The 24,541-nt window shown below is 44.3% G+C and overlaps 1 protein-coding gene across 1 annotated transcript in view; it reads left to right on the top strand.

The window, feature by feature from the left end:
- The window catches only part of LOC140207947 (uncharacterized), a 60,910-nt gene that overhangs the window by 20,997 nt on the left and 15,372 nt on the right, over positions 1 to 24,541 (top strand). The window contains exons 3-7 of the mRNA XM_072276484.1: positions 475 to 520; positions 5,525 to 5,642; positions 12,199 to 12,320; positions 12,974 to 13,122; positions 22,870 to 22,917. Of these exons, the coding sequence (XP_072132585.1) occupies positions 475 to 520; positions 5,525 to 5,642; positions 12,199 to 12,320; positions 12,974 to 13,122; positions 22,870 to 22,917 (483 nt within the window). The remainder of the gene's footprint in view (positions 1 to 474; positions 521 to 5,524; positions 5,643 to 12,198; positions 12,321 to 12,973; positions 13,123 to 22,869; positions 22,918 to 24,541) is intronic.

Below are 24,541 nucleotides of genomic sequence, written 5' to 3'. Positions count from 1 at the left end.
TTCTCAACTCAACACCTCTGTCCAGCTTCACTTGCTGTGTAGACTCTCTGGCATTCCATACGTCCACACTCACTAATCCTCTGTCCTAGCCCACCTTCCGCGCATCTCCCCTGAGGACTCCTTCTGCCCCATGCTGTCTACAGAGTCCCCTGTGGCATTCAAGCTCTGCCTACCTTACTGATAACCGCAGCATTTTCTATCGCTGCTGTACCCAGCGCCGCATCATACCTTTGCCCTGCTTTGCTCTTCAGCACAGCATACCTCACCAACCCAAACTCCTTCCCAACAACCCGCCTCCCACTTGTCCAGTGCACCCCACTCTCAGTGTCGCTTCCTCTTACACTGGTGGTTTTTGGTCTGTGAGACTCCGTTGGCTCACTTCTGATGATCCATTGCCCTGTGAACTGTGTGGGATGACTGATTCCTGTGCTGCAACTGAGCTGTTTAATTCTCTCAATGTGTTTCTGCTTCCAGTCATTGTCTGGATTCGGATGTCCTGTGCACCACTGCGGATTATCAGGTAACGTGTTCGCGAACATCACTGTTCCCTCCCTCCTTCAGACCGAGCCACCGTCTCTCCTTCAGCCGGATCTGTTCATTTATCGGATAACCCATCTCATCTCCAGGCAGCCACCTAGTCGCCTATCATAGCTCAGCATCTTCATCTGTGTATCCAATTAGCAGCCGGCGACTTGCATAAACCACACTCTTCAGGAACAGCCATGAGCATGCTCCTTCTCGTCACGTTGCATCAGGACCTGGGGTGAATCACATACGATCTTTCGTCACTGGTTCGGAACCCTGGAAATCCTTACCCCTCATACAGTGGTATCTGTAGCAACAGAAGGACAACAGACAATTAACCCCCACTTTGGCCTGGGAGGGAATGTGTGAAGGGTAAAGCAACAATTATAGGAAGGTTGCGCATTCTTTGGAGCGGGTATAGAAGCGCTCTACTAGATTACTCTACCTGGTTAGAGGGGAATGAAAGCATACGGACAGTGAGAAGGAAAGGGATATTAGTTCACTTAGCCATTTGATTACGAATTTAATAGACTAGACGCAATACGGTGATCCGAGGGACCCGTTCCTGTGCTCTGGTGTTCTATGTTCTATATTCTATGCTATATAGAACCATAGAACTATAAAACACTACAGCACAGAAAAAAAGGTCATTCGTCCCTTTTAGTGGTGTGGCTTTGCTAGTCAGGAAAATGTCACAGCAGTGCTCAGGCAGGACAGATTAGAGGGCTTGTCTACCGAGGCCATATGGGTGGAACTGAGAAACAGGAAAGGTATGACCACGTTGATGGGATTGTATTCTAGACCACCCAATAGTCAGCGAGAGTTGGAGGAGCAAATCTGCACAGAGATAGCAGACAACGGCAGGAAACATAAAGTTGTGATAGTAGAGGATTTAAACTTTACACATATTGCTTGGGACTCCAACACTGGTAAAGGTCTAGACGGGTTCGAGTTTGTAAAATGTGTTCAGGATTTTTTTTTTTCTAGTCAATATATAGAGGCAACAACTAGAGAGAATACAATATTAGATTTCCTATTAGGAAACGAGTTAGGACAGGTGACAGAAGTGTGTGTAGGGGAATACTTTGGTTCCAGTGATCATAACACAATTAGTTTCAACTTGATCATGGATAAAGGTAGATCTGGTCCTCGCGTTGAGGTTCTAAACTGGAAAAAGGCAAAATTTGAAGAAATGGGAAAGGATCTAAAAGGCGTGGATTGGGACAGGTTGTTCTCTGCCAAGGATGTGATTGGTAAGTGAGAGGCCTTCAAAGGTGAAATTTTGAGAGTGCAGAGTTTGTGTGCTCCTGTCTGGATTAAAGGCAAAGTGAATAAGTGTAAGGAACCTTGGTTCTCAAAGGATATCGGAACTCTGATAAAGATGAAGATGGAGATGTATGACATGTACAGGAAACAAGGAGGAAGTAAGGTGCTTGAGGAGTATAAAAAGTGCAAAAATAAACTTAAGAAATCAGGAGAGCTAAAAGAAGACATGAGATTGCCTTGGCAGTCAAAGTGAAGGATAATCCGAAGAGCTTTTACAGGTATACTAAGAATAAAAGGATAGTAAGGGATAAAATTGGTCCTCTTGAAGATCAGAGTGGTCGGCTATGTATGGAACCAAAAGAAATGGGGGAGATCTTAAGTCGGTTTTTGCGTCTGTATTTACTACGAACACTGGCATGAAGTCTATGGAATTGAGAGAATCAAGTAGTGAGATCATGGAATCTATTCAGATTGAAGAGGGGGAGATGCTTGATATCTTGAGTCAAATCAGAGTAGATAAATCCCCAGGACCTGACAGAGTATTCCCTCGGACCTTGAAGGAGACTAGTGTTGAAATTACAGGGGCCCTGGCAGATATATTTAAAATATTGGTATCTACCAGTGAGGTGCCGAAGGATTTGAGGATAGTTCATGTGGTTCCTCTGTTTAAAAAATGCTGTAAAGATAATCCGGGAAATTATAGGCCGGTAGTAGGTAAATTATTGGAAGGAGTACTAAGAGAAAGGATCTACAGGTATTTGGGTAGACAGGGACTTATCAGGGAGCGTCAACGTGGCTTTGTGCGTGGTAGGTCATGTTTAACAAATCTGTTGGAATTTTTCGAGGAGGTTACCAGGAAAGTGTATGTTGTCTACATGACCTTTGACGAGGTCCCGCATGGGAGGTTAGTTAGGAAGATACATTCGCTAGGTATACATGGAAATGTAGTAAATTGGATTAGACATTGACTCAATGGAAGAAGTCAGAGAGTGGTAGTGGAGGATTGCTTCTCTGAGTGGAGGCCTGTGACTAGTAGTGTGACTCAGGGATCAGTGCTGGGTCTATTGTTATTTATTATCTATATCAATGACCTGGATGATAATGGGGTAAATTGGGTCAGCAAATTCGCTGATGATACAAAGATTGGTGGTGTAGTGCACAGTGAGGAAGGTTTTCAAAACGTCCAGAGGGATTTAGGACAGCTGGAAAAATGGGCTGAAAAAATGGCAGATGGAGTTTAATACAGACAAGTGTGAGGTATTGCGCTTTGGAAGGACAAACCAATGTAGAACATACAAGGTAAGTGTTAGGGCAATGAGGAGTGCAGTAGAACAGAGGGATCTGGGAACACAGATACAAAATTCCCTAAAAGTGGCGTCATGGGTAGATAGGGTCGTAAAGAGAGCTTTTGGTACATTGGCCTTTATAAATCAAAGTATTGAGTATCAGAGTTGGAATGTTATAGTGAAGTTGCACAAGGCATTGGTGAGGCCGAATTTTGAGTATTGTGTGCACTTTTGGTTACCAAATTACAGGAAGGATATAAATAAGATTGAAAGAGTGCAGTGAAGGTTTACAAGGACGTTGCCAGGACTTGAGAAACAGAGTTACAGAGAAAGGTTGAATAGATAGAGGTATATAAAATTATGATGGGTATAGATAGAGTGAAGGCAAGCAGGTTTTTTTTCCACTGAGGCTAGGGGAGAATAAAAAAAAAAAACACAGGACATGGGTTAAGGATGAAAGGGGAGAAGTTTAAAGAGAACATTAAGAGAGGCTTCTTCGCACAGAGAGTGGTGGGAGTGTGGAATGAGCTGCTAGATGAAGTGGTAAATGCGGACTCACTTTGAACATTTAAGAAAAACTTGGACAGGTGCATGGATGAGAGGTGCATGGAGGGATATGGTCCAGGTGCAGGTTAGTGGACCTAGGCAGAAAAAAATGGTTCGGCACAGCCAAGAAAGGCCAAAAGTCCTGTTTCTGTACTGTAATGTTTTATGGTTCTATGGTTCTAGTCTGTGCCGAAACTTCATTGCGCTGCTGCCATTGACCTGCATCCAATCCATAACCCTCCAGAGCTCTTCGATCCATGTATCTGTCCAAATTATTCTTCAAACTTAAGAGTGAGCCCGCATTTACCACGTCAGCTGGCAGCTCGTTCCACACTCCCACCACTCCCTGAGTGAAGACGTTCCCCCTAATGTTCTCTTAAAACCTTTCCCCTTTCACCCTAATGCCATGTCCTCTCGTATTTATCTCTCCTAATATAACTGGAAAGACCCTAATCGCATTTACTCTGTCTATACCCCTCATAATTTTGTAAACCTCTATTAAATCTCCCCTCATTCTTCTGCTCTCCAAGCAGTAAAGTCCTAACCTGTTCAATCTTTCCCTCTAACTCAACTCCTGAAGACCCGGCATATCCTAGTAGACCTGTTCTGCACTCTTTCAATCTTACTGATATCCTTCCTATTGTTAGGTGACCATAAATGCACAGAACACTCCAAACTTGGCCTCACCAATGTCTTATACAACCTCACCAAAACATCCTAACTCCTATATTCAATACTTTGACTTATGAATGACAGGATGCCAAAAGCCTTCTTTACTACCCTGTCAACCTGTGACGCCACTTTAAGGGAATCATGTACCTGAACTCCCAGATCGCTTTGTTCCTCCGCACTCCTCAGTGCCCTATCATTTACTGTGTATGTCCTACCTTGATTTGTGCTTCCAAAATGCAACACCTCACACTTGTCTGCATTAAATTCCATCTGCCATTTTCTGGCCCATTTTTGCTGTTGGTCCAGATCCCTCTGCAAGTTTGAAAGCCTTCCTCGCTGTCCACAACGCCTCGAATCTTAGAGTCACCAGCAAACTTGCTGATTCATTATAATCTAGATCACTGATATAGAAAACAAATAACAATGGTCTCAGCACAGATCCCTAAGGCACACCACTAGTTACAGGTCTCCAGTCTGCGAAGCGATCATCCACTTCCACTCTCTGTCTTCTCCCACACAGCCAATTTCGAATCCAAATTAAATATTGAAACATACAGTAAATCCGGCGTTTGCATCGGCGCCCAATATATTCTAATGTTGAGTGGCGGGCAGTTTGCAAGGATCGGCACACTTCTGCTGCCGCCTTCGGAGCTCCACAAATTTCTAAGCCTGACACGTACGTCCACGGAATGTACAAGGCCCACCGGAGCACCCGAACTAACCCACGCGATTACAGAGAGAACACCGATACTCTTTACAGCCGGGAGTGCAGTGATGGTCGTGTGCATAGAGCTATAAATCTCTACGCTAGTCGCTACATTACGCTACCGCCCTGCCGGAAGTCCCAGAAGAGACTGATGCAACACACACAAAATGGTGGTGGAACTCAGCAGGCCAGGCAGTATCTATCATAGATGCTGCCTGGCCTGCTGCGTTCCACCAGTATTTTGTGTGTGCTGCTTGAATTTCCAGCATATGCAGATTTTCTAGTGTTTGCGTTTTTAAAGGGCTGATGTCACAGGTGCGGAGTACCTGTTGTACCTGCTCAGAGTTACTTGTGGCACGTTGAGCCCTTCGCCTCGTCAGTGCCGTGTGGCTGTACTATTTACCTTGAGGTTATGGTGCCACTTCACTGTCTGCTAATCTTGCTTCCCACCCCTCTCCGAGCCCCACACCACAGTCCCAGACTTCCAACTCCGCACACTAACAATAGCATCGTATATCGACAGATCCGGCGTTACAAGGAATCGGTCTGGGTTGGAACACACGTGGATGCTAGCATCAGTCGCGTAGTTGACACTTTCATGCACATCCTAATCGACTATACAGTGCGGGGCAATTCCGCAGGTAGGTTGGGAGTGTGGGTGGGTTGGGATGTCAGGAAAGAAGTGGTGACTGTCACAACCCAGCTGTTTCGCAGCTGTCCGCTCTGCATCTTCACCATTGCAGGGCGACCCAGTCTATGTGGCAGCGAGCAGCTGCATACCGCTCCCCCTCGCGATGTGCCTGCACAGTCATGTGGAAGTCTTTATCAAGTAATCGATCAGTTGAAAACAGCGGCATTTTTTTTTCCAGAAGGTTAAGAGTGTTTGCAGTCCAAAGGCCTGAGCCATAATCCATGATGAATTCAGCTTTACTGGTAGCACCATATTCCAACAGAGTGTTTGTGAATGTGGAACGGTTATGGTAGATCAGCAAATCGGAGAGGATTGAAATCACAGCCGTGAATAAATTTCAGTTTAATAAAGAGAAAATTACAGTATCACCGAACATAAGAGTACAACGTGGCACAGACTCTCCGGGGCACGATGATGTCCTGACACTTTATCCAGCGTGAGATCAATTTAACCCTCTGTCCTGCGTAGCCTCCCTTTTAATTTCTCATCCGTGTGCCCATTTTGGAGTTTCTTCAATTCTCCGAAAGTATCTGTCTCATTCTACGCCCTTGGCCGCGCGTTCCACACACCCACCATTCTCCACGTACAGGAACCTGCATCATATTTCACATATATACCCCTCCAATAACCCTCCCATCTGCTCCCTAGTGCTAGTCCTTATTATGCTCGGCAAAAGTCCAAGTCGTTTTCGTCGTCGTTGTCGTCGTCTTCTTTTCTTCTTCTTCTCCTACTTCTTCTTCTTCATCTTCCTCTTCCTTCTCTTTCTTCTTCTTCTCTTCTTCTTCTTCTTCTTCCTCTTCCTTCTCTTACTTCTCTTCCTTCTCCTCCTCCTCCTTCTTCTTCTTCTCCTCCTCCTCTTCCTCTTCTTCTTCTTCTTCTCCTCCTCTTCCTCTTCTTCTTCTTCTCCTCTTCCTCTTCTTCTTCTTCTTCTCCTCCTCTTCCTCTTCTTCTTCTTCCTCTTCCTTCTCCTCCTACTTCTCCTTCTTCTTCTTCTTCTCCTCCTCTTCCTCTTCTTCTTCCTCTTCTTCTTCTTCTTCCTCTTCTTTTTCTTCTTTTTCTTCTCCTTCTTCTTCCTCTTCCTTCTTCTTCTTCTCCTCCTTCTTCTTCTTTTTCTTCTCCTTCTTCTTCCTCTTCCTTCTTCTTCTTCTCCTTCTTCTTCTTCTTCTCTTCTTCCTCTTCTTCTTCTTCTTCTCCTCTTCCTCTTCCTTCTCCTCCTTCTCCTCCTCCTTCTTCTTCTTCTTCTTCTCCTCCTCCTCTTCCTCTTCTTCTTCTCCTCCTCTTCCTCTTCTTCTTCTTCTTCCTCTTCCTTCTCTTCCTTCTCCTCCTTCTCCTCCTGCTTCTTCTTCTTCTTCTTCTTCTTCTCCTCCTCCTGTTCTTCTTCTTCTTCTCCTCCTCTTCTTCTTCTTCTTCTTCCTCTTCCTTCTCCTTCTTCTCCTTCCTTCTCCTTCTTCCCCTTCCTCTTCCTTCTTCTCCTTCTTCTTCTTCTCTTCTTCTTCTTCTCCTTCTTCTCCTTCTTCTCCTTCTCCTCTTCTTCTTCTTCTTCTCCTCCTCTTCCTCTTCTTCTTCTTCTTCTGCTTCTTCCTAGTTGCCCAAACAGGTTCACAGGTCACTGACAGGAGCACGGAGAAACCTTTATCCTGGGTTTTTACAACTACCTTTCAGCCATGATTCAGTGATGGCCACAACATCATAACTGACAATTAGCAACTATGGAACAATATCATCTACCTTGTTTCTTGTACTCCGTGAACTGAGATATAGCACTTTGAGTGCCGTATTTGTTATCGCTTTTGATTGTGCATTCCTAATGCACTGATGTTCACCCTGCTGACTGCAATTTTGGCTTTTCATCTGCTGCTCTTCCTAAGAGTCTGACAGCACGCTTAAATAAAAAACATCCGTCCTACCGTGAGTCCATTCATCAAGGTCCCACACGCTGTCAAATTAGATTAAATCCTCCCGAACAGTTCCATCAAATGGGACAACGAGAATATTGCCCCTCCCTGCGACATGTGCAACTTTTCACTTTTCTACAGGTCATTAATTCCCCAGATGAAATCCCAAATGTAAAAAATAGCGAGCCCAATAGACTCCCAATTGGAACACAACTGGGTGCCTGCATTCAACAAGAAACGGCTTACTTTAGTCCCACTCTTTGCGTCCGACCAAGTAGCTACTGTTCTATCCATGCTAGAATGTTTCCTGTAATACCACAGGCTCGTAGTTTGTTCACCAGACTCATAAGTGGCATCTTGTCAAAGGGCTTCAGAAAATCTATGTACACTGCATCATCGAATTCTCCTTTGACTACTCTGCTTATTATTTTTCAATTATTTATGCAAATTGGCATAGGAACAAAAAGATCTGATCGCAGTTCAAGGATTAGTGTGGGAGCAGTGGGTTTGAATTCATGGGAAATTGACACCAGTATTGGGGAAGAATGGAGATGTGCCTATGGGACGGGCTCCAGCTGAAACGTGATGTGACCTGGATACATAATTAGGGCTGTGGACATGGCTTTAAACTAAATTGCAAGAGGGTGTGTTCAACAATTTGGATAAGTATGCATAAAGTAATAAAAAGAAAAGTGTCGATAAAATAAGTAAATGCAAAAGATAAAAAAGGGAAAAGTATGGAGTATCGAACAGTCAAGCACAAAAGAGCAAATGATTAAAATATCAGTGTCAGGGCAATTCATTGGAATTCCCGCAGTATTCGAAATAAGGTCAATGAACTTGCGGCACAGAACCAAGGGGTACTATTTAGTGTCTGTCACAGAGACTTGGTTGCAAGGTGATGAGGATAGGGTATTAAATATCCAAGTATATAAGGTAATACGGATGGATAGACAGAAAAGTACGGGAGGTGGGATAGCGCTCCTATTCAAAGATGAGTTCAGGGCTATAGTGAGAGGCGATGCAAGATTTGAGGAGCAGAATATTGAATCCATCTGGGAAGTGATTAAGAAAGGGAAAACATCACTCGTGGGAGTTGTCTGTCGGTCACCGAATAATAACATTACAGTGGCAGAGCAATAAACAGAGAAATATCTGAGGCATGTAAGAACGGACAGCAGTTATCATGGGGGTATTTTACTTGCACGTAGATTGAGCAAATGATTGGGCGAGGCAGTCCTGAGGAAGATTTCACAGAGTGCAACCTTAATGGTTTTCTTGCACAATACCACACAATGAAAAAAAAAAGAACAGAAAGAGTGTTACTCTTACTAACTCATCTTTCAATTAGTCCTGACGAAGGGTCTCTGCCTGAAACGTCGATTGTATCTCTTTCAATAGATGCTGCCTGGCCCGCTGCGTTCACCAGAATTTTTTTTATGCTTTGCTTGAAATTCTAGCATCTGTAGATTTCCTCGTGTTTGCAATAGAAAAAATGTTGTTTTTTTTTGATAATTTTATAAATCGGAAAAGGTTAGCTAAAGTGAATGGATGTCCCCTGGATATTGGGAAGGGGGAATTGATGTCGGGTAATCAGGAAATACCCGAGGCTTGGAATGAACATTCTGTGCCTGTCTTCACCGTTGAGCACACATCTAATATACCAAAGAGAGCTGTTATGGATGAGATAGGAGGTAAGGACCTCGATATAACCGATAGCAAGAAAGAGGTGGTGCTGAACAAACTTGATCAGGGTCCCTCGGAACTGAAAAAAATAGTAGAAGTTATAGTAGATGCTTACCAAAATGTACTGGACTCTGAGCAGCTCCCCGTAAAACGGAAGACGGCAAATGTCACGTCACCATTAAAAAAAAAGGATATAGGCAAAAGACATGTAACTATAGGCCAGTTAGATTAACATCCGTAGCTGTGAAAATGTTTGAAGCCATCATTAGCAAAGAAATAGCGAAACATCTGGAAACAGATGGATCCATCAGGCAGACACGGCATGGATTCAGGGAAGGTAGGCTTCGCTTGAGAAACTTACTGGAGTTATTTCATAATTTAACGAGCCCAGTGGATAGAGGGGGACAGATGGACGTTATTTACTAGGAGTTCCGGAAGGCGTTTAATAAGGTAAAACATGAAAGACATACATGGGATAAGGATGCATAGAGTTGGGGTGCTGTATTAGCATGGGTAGAGGATTGATTAACTCAGAGGAAAAGAGAGAGTCGGTATACGTAGATATTACTCTGTTTGGCAATCAGTTGTTTGCATTTTGCCGCAGGGGTCGGTGCTGGGTCTGCAACTGTTCAGGATGTACATTAGCGATCTGGAAGAGGGGAACGAGTGCAGTGTGTCTACGTATGTTGATAATACTACACTGAGAGGAAAATACAATTGTGCAGAAGATACGGAGAGTCTGCAGAGAGATATAGATAGCTTATGTGAGTCGGCAAGGGTCTGGCTGGCGGACTACAATTTTGCTAAATGCGAGGTCATCCAATTTGCAAGGGAAAATGGAAGAGCAGATTATTATTTAAATGTAAAAAAAAATGCAGCAAGCTGCTGTGCAGAGGGACTTAGGAGTGATCGGGCATGAATCAGAGAAGGTTGGAGTGCAGGTGAAACAGGCTATCAAGAAGGCAAAAGGAATGCTGGTCTTCATTGCAAGAGGGATTCAATTTAAGAGCTAGGAGGCCATTCTGCAACTGTACAGGGTATGATCAGCTTCACCTGGAGTACTGTGTGCAGGTTTAGTCTCCTTATTTGAGGAGGAATATACTGGAGTTGAGCGCCCTGCAGAGGAGATTCCACAGATTGAATCCAGAGATGAGAGGGGTGAGACGATGAGGCGAGATTGAGTTGCCTGGGACTCTACTAGCTGGAATTATGAAAGCGGCTAAATTAATCCTCTATAAGATAAACAACAGGAATTCTGCAGATGCTGGAAATTCAAGCAACACACATAAAAGTTGCTGGTGAACGCAGCAACTTTTATGTGTGTTGCTCTATAAGATAAAGGCGGGATGGTTGTTTGCACTGATAAGCGAGAGTACAACGAAGGGATATAGCCTCAAATTCGTCGGAATAATTTAGAACAGGATGAAGAGGAAATGTTTTTTCCCAGAAAGTGGAGAATCTGTGGAATTCTCAGCACAATGGAGGCGCGGAGTCTACCTCAGTAAATATTCTTTAAAACAAGTTTGGATAGATTTTTATATAGTAGGGGAATTAATTGTTATTGCAGAAAGACAGGTAGGTGGAGATGAGTCCATGAACTCATTGAATGGCGGAGCAGGCTCGACCATCAGAGGCCGACACCTGCTGCTATTTCTTATCTCTTTATGTTCAAAGAATCCAACAGATTTTTAGGCAAGATTTTCCATTGAGAAAACTATTTTCTGACTAAGGCGTTTTTTTTTTCATGTGCCTTAAAGTACCCAGAGACCTTATCCTTATTAATCGACTCCAACGTCTTGTCAAGCCCTGAGGTAAAAGTAATCACCTACAGATTCCTTTCTTAAGCCTCTCTCTCCCTTTTTGAAGAGTGGTTACGATTTGCCATTTTACAGTCTTCCGCAACCATTGCAAACTTTACTTATTCTAGTACTATATCATTACTAATTCCTCCACAATCTCTTCAGCCACCTTTTTCAGAACCCTAAAGTATGCACCATCTGGTCTAGACGATTTATCTACCTTCAGCATTTTCAGCTTCACCAAACCCTATTCTCTGTCAATGGCAACTTCACGCACCTCATGACGCCTGAGAAATGGAGCATCTAGCAAAGTGCTACTGTCTTCCACAGTGACAGTAGAGACTTTGTGCATCTCCCATCAGCTATTTTTCACCATTGCAGTTCCTGAGTTCTATCCACAATGATTCAACACCTTCCGACCATATGTTACTCCTTTCAATTCTACTTGCATATATTCGCTGCCCCCTCTGCGTTTCTGTCTCTCCTCTGGATACAATCTGTAACTTGGACATTTAGTTCACAGTTGTCAACTTCTTCCAATCATGATTCATTATGTCCATAACATAAGACCAGAGGACCATAAAGCATCGGAGCAGAATTAGGCTATGTGGCCCATCGAATCTGCTCGGCTATTCAAGAATGGGTGATCCTTTCATTTGTCTCCTCCTCTACACCAGTTCCCGGCCTTCTCCCCATAACCTTTGACGTCATGTCCAGTCAAGAACTTATTAATCTCTTCCTTAAATACACCCCGTCAGCTGAGCTCCACAGTCTGCTGGTAACAAATTTCGCAGATCCGCCACCCTATAGTTAAAGAAATCTCTCCGACTCTCTGCTTTGAAAGCGCTCCCATCTAATGAGGTTGTGCCCTGTAATTCTAGACTCTCCCAACATGGGAAATATCTTTACAACGTCATTAGGACCAATCATCGTAAGTCTTACACAGTGAGCAGTACCACACTGAGGAACAAAGTCATCTGGCAACACGGTTCTTAATTTATTGAAGCTGGTGTCACAAGTTGATAGGGTGGAGTGCCTGAACTGTGCTACCGCTTTCTATTGAAATTCCTGTTTGAGATTCTAGTGAAAGGAATACATATTTACAACTTTCTTTATCACCCCCCAGGATATCTGATGCATGGCAATGGACTATTTCTCCTTTCACTCACCAGAGATGGAAATATTACAATGTACTTGATGCTTCCCGAAGAACATTGGGAAAATCCTCCAACACCAACGAACCCACAAGTGAGGACCATCTGCTAGCTGATCAGACGTTATATTGTGTCCGGCCCGCAGGCCGAGGGCGGAATGTGGTCGGGAACTAGATGAGGATGCTTTCACTGTAGGATGATGGTTAATTGATTGCATGTGTTTCCGCTACTGAAGTTAGGGACAAGATTGCGGTTCGAGGAAAGCTAGCGGCGGCCCAAGTGTGGGATAATCAATGTTTTCCAGTCCGGTGAGGAATTCTGCACCACATAACGCTTTTGCTATTCATTATTAAGGGAAAGGATTTTGGTTCAATGAAAGGCAAACGATAAAGGACGCCGAATTCAGCACCGTTACCTTATGGGGAAATTACACCTGACAAATCAGTTGGAATTCTTTAAACAGGCAGGTTTAACAAAGGCGAGTCAGTGGCCAGACTAGGGTCAGTGGCTGTAGTGAACCAGAATGGTGGGGGCGTTGGGGGGTTCGGTCTCATCTGGAATATCCCGGGATGCCGAAGAGGCGAAAAGGAAACGTGTCGCCGTTCAGTAGAGTGGGATGTATGTGAAAGAAACCGGAGGGGATCTCTGATATAACCTTACATCTGACTGAATGGCAGTGCAGCGTCGATAGACGGGTGTGTATCGGAATTTTTCTGTTGCAATTTCTACGATGTTTTTATCTTGCAGGCATTTATAACTCGTTTACCGACAATGGACGTTTTTGTCAAAAAGATTCGTCGGGATTTCCTGAATCGGGCAAATTACTTCAATCGTACACTCACTGAGCAGAAAGCCAATTTCAACAACTCCTTCTTCTTCGTAGCTTTCTGCAACAGGTAGGTCACACACCGAGGCGTATAGTTGAGTATGTTGTGCAGCTAATGCATAACGGGGCACAGAACATTCTCTCCTCGCCGTTTGGCAGAAGGGAGGGTGAGCTTCTCAAATTTTCCTGGCAGAGTTCTGAACAATTGTGCTGACTTCAATTTTTGTGATTCGGTAATTCAAAGTACTTCCAAATGTCATCCTCAATAAACTCTTGTCAGTGACTAAGATAGGCGAAATGACATCTAATCTGTCGTCGATAACCAGAAGATATGGGAGCTTTTGTGTCATTCAGCGCTTCGGTTCTGTCCACCGATAATGACTGATCTATTATCTTTCTATCCTATTCCACTACCTTCTTCCTGTAAACTTTGATATCTTTGCTGAACAAGAGCCTATCAACCTTGACTTTATACTCGGCCTTTTCTCCTTGGAGCGACGGAGGATCAGAGGTGACCTGATAGAAGTGTGTAAGATGATGAGAGGCATTGATCGTGTGGATAGTCAGAGGCTTTTTCCCAGAGCTGAAATGGCTGCCACAAGAGGGGACAGGTTTACGGTGCTTGGGAGTAGGTACAGAGGAGACTTCAGGGGATAAGTTTTTTTTTTAACGCAGAGCGCAGTGAGTGCATGAAATGGGTTGGCGGCAACAGTGGTGGAGGTGGATACGAATCGGATGTTTTAAGAGACTTTTGGATAGGTACATGGAGCTTAGAAAAATAGAGGGCTACTGTTAACCCTGGTAACTTCTAAGGTAGGGACACGTTCTCCACAACTTTGTGGGCCGAAGGGCCTGTATTGCACTATAGGTTTTCTATGTTTCTATGTTAAATGTCCACGAGTACATGTACTCCATGTCCACCTATGGCAATGAATTCCTTGGATTTAACACCCTCTGGTTGAAGAAATGCTTCATCATATCTCGTCTAATTGGACACTCCTCTATTCTTAGGTTTTGCAATCTGGTCCACAATATCTCGGCCATTTAATACTCCGTGAGATCCCAGCTCATATTTCTAACCTCCTGTGAGTACAGGACTTGACCATCCAACACTTCTCTGAAGATATCACTTGCATTCCGACAGCATTCTAATGATCCTCCTCCTCACCCTCACCAGCTTCAGCTCACCCTGTTCTCTATATGGGGTCCACCCCTCAAAGCAATACGCTTAATGTGGTATGGCCAATGATTTATAAATCTTCAGCATTGCATCCTTGTTTTTACTTTCTAATCCTCTCTACATGAATGCTAACCCAGTATTTTCCATCCTTACTATCAACCGAAACTGCATGCTAACCTTTAGAGAATCCTACACGATAACACCAACATCTCTTTGCACATCTTATGAATGGATTTTGGCACCGTTAAGGAAGTGATTTGCGCCTTTAGTAATTCTACCAAAGTGCATCACCATCAATTTCCTGACACTAAATTCCATCTGACAAATCCTTGCCCAATTTCCCAATCTGTTTTCATACTTGTGAATTCTTCTGGCTTCCTCAAACGAGGCTCCCCCTCCACTAATGTTGGTATCGTATGCAAATGTGGAAGCAAAGCCAGCTATTCACTCATCCAAGTCATTTACATATTACGTGTAACGACGCGATCCCAACACCACTTCCTGAGGAGCAGCACTATTAACCGCCAGCTAACCAGATAAGTCCCAGTTACTTTCTTTGTCTGCGGTCTCACGTAGGAGACAATATTCACCTTCAAGGATGGACCTTCTGATATTTCATTCTCCCGACCTACCTCCAGTCCAGTCAGCCTCGGAATCTACATTCAGGCCTTTCAGATTCCCGATCTAACTTAAGTCCATTCAGCTTCCAACCTATGTTCGGCTTCCATATCAAACTTCAAACCCTTTCACCTCCCAATCTATCTTCAGTCATTTTGACCTCTCAATTTAACTTCAAACATTTCAGCTTCCCGATCTACCTTGAGGCCTGTCACAGATCAATCTACATATGCAGACTTTTCTGTCTCTCCATTTAACTTCAGATCTCTAAACTTCCGGATCGAACTTCGGACGTTTCAGGTTCTCTGAAGACCATAAGACGTACTAGCAGAACCGGGTTAATTGGCCCATCGAGTCTTCTTCACTATATCATCATGGAAAATCTTATATTCCTCACAGCCCCAATCTTCTGCCTTCTCCCCAGATTACTTCAGACCTTGATCAAAGAAGAAAGAATCCTTTGCAATCGATTCCGGCATCTTCCCATTCAATGAGGTCAGCTTAACTGGCATATAATTTCCTTTCTTCCTCTTGAGGAGTGGAGTGACATTTCCAATTCTGCAGTGCTCTGGACCCATTTGAGAATCTATTGTTTCTTGAAAGGTCACTGATAATGCGACAAACAATCTCTTTAGTGATGTCTTTCAGAACCTTGGCGTCAGATCCTGGTGCCTTGTCTACGCTCAGACCTTCTAAGTTTCCCAAGAACTTTCCCTCTGTTAATGGTAACTTCATACACTTCATGACTGCTGACATTTGGAACATCCAACGAAGACGGGTGAAAAATACAGTTTTCCCGCTATTTCCTTATCCCCAATAACTACCTCTAAGGCATCGTTATACAGCGGTCCAATATCCACTGTTGACTGTATTTTACACTTTATGTATCTGAAGAAACTTTTGCGATTCTCTTTAAGATGATTGGCTAGTACACTTTCGTATTCCATCTTTACAGTCTTAATGTGGTTATTAGATTTTTTTTGTTCTGTTGGTATAAGAAAGCTTCCCATTTGTCGAATTTCCCACTAATACTCTGTTTGGCTATTATGTTGGTTTTGCTTTCTCTTGGTAGTAACGGTTGTGTCATGTTGCTTTTAGACTACATCCTACTCTTGGGAATGCATATATCCTGTGCCGTCGGAACTACTTCCAGAAATTCCAGTCTTTCCTGCTCTGTCGTCCTCACTGTCAATGTTCTTTTCCAATCAATTCATGCCAACTCCCCTCTCTTGCCTCTGTACTTCTCTATACTCCTCTGTGTCGTGATACATCTGACTTTACCTTCTCTGTTTCAGATTTCAGGGAAAATACGATCATATTATGATCAATTGTTCCATAGGATTCCTTCACCTTAATCTCTCTAATTTAGTCCTATTCATTGCACAACTTCCAATCCAAAATAGCTGATCCCCTAGTCGGCTCAACCAGGAGCTGCTCTAATAATTCAAATTCTAAACATCCCACAAAATTCTCCTCTCGAACTCCAGCACCAACCGGATATTCCCAATCTACCTGCATTAAAAAAAAACTCATTGAATATGCGCTTTTGGCATGATTTTTTTCTCTCTCGTTGTAATTTGTAGATTACATCCTTACGACAGCTTGGGGCTCTGTATACAACTCCAATGAAGTCTTTTCACCTTTGCTGTTCCTTTGCTCTATCCATAATGAGTAAACAGTTTCCGAACCTGTATCATATCTTTCTAATGATCTGATTTCCCCTGTTTACCAACACAGCATTGACAACCGCTCTGTCTTCCTGCCTATCTTTCGATATAATGTGTATCCTTTGGACATTATGTTCCCAGCTGCAATCTTTCTCCAGCCGCGATTCAGTGATGCCTGCAACATCATACTCGACAATCTGTAACCGTACTTCAAATTCATCTACCTTGTTGAGTAACACCTCAGTACTGTAGACACGCTTTTCAATTTTACATCGAGCTGATCCTGTTGAATGCATTTTTGCCCTATTATCATAATTTCCTTGCTAACAGTCTCACTACACACTGCTTCTGTTTGTAAACCAACTACTTCATGTTTGGCACTGTCACTTCGATTCACATCACCCTGCTAAACTAATTTAAACATATCCGTATTAACTTTTTTACCCTGCCCGTAAGGACTTTCGAATTCCTAAGGCTGAGGTGCAACTGTCCCTGTTGTACGGGTCACGCCTTCCCCAGAAGAGATCCCAATGATCAATAACTTTAACCCCTGCCCGCTGCATCATTCCTCAGCCACACATTCACCTGCCAAATCAGTCTGTTCCTACTTTCACTGGCACGTGGTACAGGGAGCAAGAGATAATCACCCTTGAAGTCCTGTTTGTCAGCTTCCTACATAGCTGCCTAAAAACTCTCTTCATGACCTCTTCACCTTGTCTACCTATGTCATTGGTGTCGGTGTACAACAGGACTACTGGCTGCTAATCCAGTCCCGTGGGAATACCTTAGACTCGACACCAGACATCCCTAATTGTGACACCAGGAAGGGAAAATACCATTCGGATGACTCTAGCGCGACAGCAAAATATGGTTTCTGTTCTACTGAGTGATGAATCTCCCATCCACACTTTAGTCATAGAAACATAGAAACATCGATAACCTACAGCAGAATACAAGCAATCTGGCCCCGCAAAGTTGTGCCGAACATGTTCCTACCTCAGAAATCACTAGGCTTACCTATAGCCCCTATTTTAAGCTCCATTCCCTATCCAAAAGTCTCCTAAAAGACCCTATTGTATGCGTCTCCACCATCGTTGCCGGCAGCCCATTCCACGCAATCACCACTCTCTGGGTGAAAAACTTACCCCTGACATCTCCTCTGTACCTACTCCCCAGCAGCTTAAACCTGTGTCGTCTTGTAGCAACCATTTCAGCCCTGGGAAAAAGCCTCTTACCATGCAGACGATCAATGCTCTCATCATTTTATACACCTCTGTCAAGTCACCTCTCATCCTCCGTTGATCCAAGGAGAAAAGGCCGAGTTCACTCAACCTATTCTCATAAGGCATGCTCCCCAATCCAGGCAACATTCTTGTGTATCTCCTCTGCACCCTTTCTATGGCTTCAATATCCTTCCTGTAGTGAGGCGACCAGAACTGAGCACAATACTCCAAATGGGGTCTGACCAAGGTCTTATAACACTACCTCTCGTCTCCTAATTTCAATTCTACGATTGATGAAGGCCAATACACCGTACGCATTATTAACCACAGAGTCAACCTGCACAGCTCCTTTGAGCGTCCTATAGACTCGGACCCCAGGGAACCTCTGATCCTCCACACAGCCTAGAGCCTTACCATTAAAGCTACATTCTGCCATCATATTTGACCTACCAAACGGACCCATTTCACACTTATCTGGGTTGAACTCCGGACGCCACATCTCAGACCAGTTTTGTATCCTATTAATGTCCCGCTGCAACCTCAGATAGCCCTCCACACTATCCACAACACATCCAAGGTTTGTGTCATCTGCAAACTTACTAACCCATCCCTCCACTTCCTCATCTAGGTCATTCATAAAAATCACAAAGAGTAAGGGTCCCAGAACAGATCCTTGAGGCACCGAATTCCATGCAGAACATGACCCATCTACAACCACTCTTTGTCTTCTTTGGGCAAGCCAGTTCTGGAACGACAAAGCAATGTCCCCTTAGATCTTATGCCTCCTTACTTTCTCAGTAAACCTTGCATGTGGTACCTTATCAAATGTCTTGGTGAAATCCATATACACTACATCTACTGCTCTTCCTTCATCAATGTGTTCAGTCACATCCTCAAAAATATTCAATGAGGCTCGTAAGGCACGACCTGCCTATGACAAAGCAATGCTGACTATTTCTAATCATATTATGCCTCTCCAAATGTTCGTAAATCCTGACTCTCAGGATTTTCTCGATCAACGTGTCAACCGCTGAAGTAACATTCAATGGTCAGTAATTTCCCGGGCTATCCCTACTCAATTTCTTCAATAAGAGGAAAACATCATAAACCTCTGATCTTCCGGAACCTCTCCCATCCCTATTTATGATGCAAAGATCATCGCTAGAGGATCAACAATCTTCTCTCTCGCTACCCACGGTAGCCTTGGGTACATCTCATCCGGTCCGCGGGACTTATCCAACTTGATGCTTTCCAAAAGCGCTAGTACACCCGTCTCCTTAATATCTACATGCTCAAGCTTATCAGCCCGCTGCAAATCATCCCTACTATCGGCAAGATCCTTTTTCCTTGGTGAATACTGAAGCAAAGTATTCATTAAGTGCCCTCCGGTTCCATGCACACTTTACCACTCTCACATTTGATTGGTTCTGTTATCTCATATGTTATCCTCTTGCTCTTCGCATACTTGCAGAATGACTTGGGGTTTTCCACAATCCTGTCCGCCAAAGCACTCTCATGGCCCCTTCTGGGTCTCCCAATTTCTTTCTTAAGCTCCTTCCTGCTAGCCTTATAATCTTCTAGATCTTTACCATTAGCTAGTTCTTTGAACCTTTCGTAAGCTCTTCTTTTCTTCTTGACGAGATTAACAACAGCCTTTATACACCACGGTTTCTGTACACTACTACCCTTTCCCTCTCTCATTGGAAGGTACCTATGCAGAACCCCACGCAGATATCCCCTGAACATTTTCTACATTTCTTCCGCACGTTTCCCTGAGAATATCTGTTTCCAATTTATGCTTCCAAGTTCCTGCCCGATAGCCTCATGTTTTCCCTTATTTCAATTAAACGTTTCCCTAACGTGTGTTTTCCTTTCCCTCTCCAATACTACGGTAAACTAGGTACAATTGTGATTACTATCTACAAAATGGTCAACCGCTGGGAGACCTGACACTTGACCAGGTTCATTTCCCAATAGCAGATCAAGCACGGCCTCTCCTCTTGTAGGCTTAGAGACCCATTTTGTCAAGAAACCTTCCTGAACACAACTAACAAACTCCAAACCATCTAATCCCTTCACTGTCGGTAGATGCCAATCAATATTTGGGAATTTAAGATCTCCCACCACAACAACCCTGTTATTATTACTCCTTCTCAGAATCTGTCCCCTACCTGCTCCACGATGTCCCTGCGACTATTGGGTCGTCTATAAAAAACATCCAGTTGTCACAATAGCGGGCGTTGGGAACGAGGGTGGACCCAAATGCAAGAAGCATCTTGAGAGGTTAGCAGGCTGGGGTCTTGGCTCTTGAGTCTAGCAGGTCGGGACTAAGGGTTTGGGTTAGGACTCGGAATCACAGACCACCAGGGAAAGGACTTGACATGAGACTCGGATGCTGCCAGGGCCAGGACTTGATTTGGTACTTGGATGCCGCCAGGGCCAGGACGTGGTAGTTGCATGCCGCCAGGGACAGGACTTGACTTGCTACTTGGATGTCGCGAGGACCAGGACTTGACTTGGTGCTTGGATGCCGCCTGTGCTAGGACTTCGTGCTTGGATGCCGCCGGTGCCAGGACTTGGTACTTGTACGCCGCCAGGGCCATGACGTGGTACTTGGATGCCGCCAGGGCCAGGACGTGGTACTTGGATGCCGCCAGGGCCAGGACGTGGTACTTGGAGCCTCTGGGTAGTGGCGAGCTCTAGACTCGGCCCGGGAACAGAAGACAGCGGCTCTTGATTCCCTCCGGCGGGTTAAGGGACTGATCCGCCTCGATGAGGAAACTTTGCAGGCTCGCTTTGGCGAGGTAACTTGACAGGGTTGCTCCGGTGAGGAAAGGCGACTTACTGGCACTCGCTTCGGGCGGAGACTAAGCTTGCTCCGGCCAGATGACGTTGGCGCGCCGTACCTTTAGTGACTTTGCAAACGCTCTCGCACGAACGGCAGAAAGCCGGAGACTATAAACTGCCGGTTCAGCCGAGAGTAAATTGCCTCGTATCACCAAGCCTGAGGGACACGGGAAAACTGGGAACCAAAGGGAAACAGGGAGTCAGCGGTCCGCATCGTAACGTAAACAAAGTAAATTTAAAGGGACCCCGATCCGGACCATGACATCAGTAGAGTTATTGACCCCTTACAATTCATAACCTCCAACCACAGAGACTCCGTTGTCAACCCCTCCTTGAATTCCCCCTTTTCTGCAGCCGTGAATCTATCTCTGATCAATATTTTCACGCCTCTACCTCTTTTACCTCTCTCCCTGTCCTTTCTGAAACATCTAAAGCCTGGCACTTGAAGTAACCATTCCTGCTCCTGAACCATCCAAGTCTCTATAATGGCCACAACATCATAGCTCCAAGTGCTGATCCATGCTCTAAGCTCATCCGCTTTATTCATAATCCTCCTAGCAGTAAAATAGACACATCTCAAACCATCGGTCTGAGCGTGTTCCTTCTCTATCACCGGCCTATCCTCCCTTTCACACACTCTCCAAGCTTTCTGTATTGGTGAGCCAACCTCCCTTTTATTCATCCCTTCAGTTCTGTTCCCACCCACCAGCAATTCTAACTTAAACTGTCCCCAATAGCCTTAGCAAACCTCCCCTCCAGGATATTAGTTCCCTAGGGGAGATCAACCACTGCTGTGCTACACGCAAACTTGTTGGTGCGCTTAGTTCTCCAAACCGGTAGCTCCGATCGATCACGTCGTCTTCTGGCCCTTCTCCAATGAATCCCACTTTCTGAGTGGTTGCTCCTAAAATCAGATAAAAAGCCTGAAAAAAAAAAAGACAGACTTCCCTCAAAATCTGAATCGTCACCGGATTAAATAAAAACTCTTTTGCTGCGCCCCTGTCCTCAGGAAAAAATGGCTGGAAAATATGTTCATTTTTAATCTTTTGCCTGTCCCTGACTGAAAAGTATCACTGCTGACGCACTACTGCTTGCTGATTGGTCGCTCCTCGATTCGGAAAACATAAACAACTGACGAGAAACTCTACAATCAAAGTCTCAGTCGCACTGATGAAAAGCTATCTCTATTCACGCACTGGATTGTGCAGGGATTGCAGCCCTGGAGGTTCGGTTTGTCAGCTTTATATCGAGCTCCCTAGAAACTCTCTCTGGTCCTCCTCACCTTGTCATTGTTGCTCACGCTTGCCCTCGGGGATCCCTTGCACCCGAGCTGAGACATCTCTGCCGAATGAGTTGTGGATCATTAACTGCTGCTCCAGTTCCGTCAAACTTTCCCTCAGAAGCTGCAGCTCTGTGCACCGGGGCAGACTTGATTATCCTGGTGTTTCTAATTTCCCGCATTGCAAACACAGAACACTGCCCATGTAGTAATTCTCGCCAACAGAATGGAGAAATAGGAACACAATGATAAAGTTGTCAGATGCTTTGCCCTCGCCTGAGCCTGGGGATCTTAGACTGGAGCTATTTAAAGCCGAGCACACTCAAATATTCTGTCGTGACACCTGAATTTGAATTTTCTGCCTTTTCTAATGAATCCACCTCTGTTGATTGAAAGGCCACACAATGCATTCCCCTTGAAAATTGGTCAAGTTACTGGTGCCTTCTGCAGTGAAAACGGATGCAAAGTATTTATTGCGATCATGGATCATTTCCCTGAATCATATTCAAACCTCTCCAGCATTATGTTCAATTTGAATGTTTTGTCCCTTCTCCCCTATCGCTTATTGTTTCCTTATCCACAAAAGAGTTTTTCCAGGGTTATTTTTCTTTTTCCGTCTAAATCGCACAAAGTGAAGTGCTGAGATCTCACGTGATCATTCACGGCCAGCTCTTCAACCCAGTTCATGTGCTCAGCCTTTTGCCCTGTTTAATAATCACCCGAGCTCTGGAATATCTCCAAGCTCCTCTCTCTGCACCAGCTCCGAACTCGCCTCTCTGCACCCTGCCCGTCGTAGTGTTGCGTCGCTGAGCATCCTGCTTTGCTGGCACGTCCTCTAATTCTTTGTTTTCCTCACATTCTTCAAACTCATTTATTTTCAAACTGACATGCTCGAAAGTTTTTAAAGCGAATCACACCAGTAGGACGCTCACGCAGGATCGGGAAACGAACGAAGTAATGGTTTGATGAGCCGGGATATAATTATTTCTATTTTTGAACACAGGTACGGCGTAAAAGGAATTCCTTCATCTCAGGAAGCGTTTCGTTACAGGTAAGTGGATATTGAAGATTGTGACTGTGCGCGGGGCGATAAGTGAGCCAAAAGAGCTGCTGTATTGGGTGGGTGCTCAAGCTGACAGAAGGGTTGGGAGTGCTCCAGTAATACCATGTGACCTTAGCTCGTTTAGCAGCCTCATGTGCGGCACCTTGTGAAAGGCCTTCTGAAAATCTAAGAAAGCAACAGCAATTGACTTTCTCAGATTTAGTAGAGCTGTCGAAAGTGGTGTGAAACAACATGGCAGTGTAACGGAAAGCAAGATGTATTGTTGAGCATGATCCCGCGGGTTTATATACAGATGATGGGTTTAACGGGCATGTAATGGAGGAGAAGTTAATGATTGGGTAGAAATGTAGACAGAACAAAGAGTTAAATTCTGCCACAGAGGCAAAATTCAAAAGGACTAAAACTGCTGAACTGAAGGTGCTGTACGTATTGCACGTTGCAATCAAAATAAGGTGGACGAACTCGTAGCGCAATTAGGGATGTAATATGTAAGTCGTGGCGGAAAAAGAGCATAGCTAGGAGCTTAACATCAAATGATATACTGTGTACTGAAAGGAAGGTATCGGCGATGTTGTGGATCTGTTGCTTTCAGACGGTGTTATATCATTATAAAGAGGTGACATTGGGTCAAAGTGTGTTGAACCGTTGTAGCTGGAGTGAAGAAACTAAAACTGGGAAAAAATATTGTGGGAATCATATACAGGCCTCAAATTAGTAGCCAAGATGTGTGCTTCAGATTGCAAAATGAGCTGGAAAAGGTATGTAAGAATTGTAATGACACATTTGTAATGCAGGACTGCAATATGCAAGGGGATTGTGGAAAAAAAAAAGATTGGTGTCGGATTGCAACACAGGGAATTTGTTGATCGCCTACAAGATGGCTTTTTCTCGCGGCCTGTGCTCAAGTTTAGTCGGGGAAAGACAATCTTGGATTGGTTGTTCTGTAATAACACAGGTCGCATTCGGGAGCTTAATGTAAAGCACCTTTAGGAGGCAGTGACCATAATATGATTAAATTAGTTCTGCAATTTGAGAGGGAGTAGCATGACTCACATGAATCAATATCGCAATACATGGGCAGGAGGAAAGACTTTGCCGAGGTGGATTGGAGGAGGATACTGGCGGGGTTGACAACAGAGCAGTTGTCTGAATTACTGGGAATAATTCACAAGGCGCAGGATAGATATGTGCCGCAGAGGAAAGTGTTCTCAAGCGGCAGAGATAGGCAACCGTGGCTGACAAACGGCGGTAAGGATTGTATTAAAAAAAGGAAGCACATATAAGGTAGCGAAAGTGAGCGGGAAGTTGGATGTTTGGTAAATTTCTTATTTAAATATCCAGCAAAAGGCAACTAAAAAGTGATGAGAAGGGAAAAGATGAAATTTGACTGCAGAGTAGCCGATAATATATTGTAGGATATGAAAAGTTCTTTTTTTTTTCAATTATCTTGAGTAAAAGGGAGCTGAGAGCTGGTAGTGGGCCACTGGAAAATTATGCTGGTGATGTAGAAATGGAAGGCAAATCAATGGCAGACGAACTGAATTTGGGTTTACATCCGCTTCATTGACGAAGACACCAGCAATGTTCCAGTGGTCCGTGAGCGCCAAGGAGC

This window comes from Mobula birostris, chromosome 13, assembly GCF_030028105.1.
Source record: "Mobula birostris isolate sMobBir1 chromosome 13, sMobBir1.hap1, whole genome shotgun sequence".
NCBI lineage: Eukaryota > Metazoa > Chordata > Chondrichthyes > Myliobatiformes > Myliobatidae > Mobula > Mobula birostris.
The sequence above is the reverse complement of the archived record's forward strand: the minus strand, read 5'-3'. Positions and strand labels throughout refer to the sequence as shown.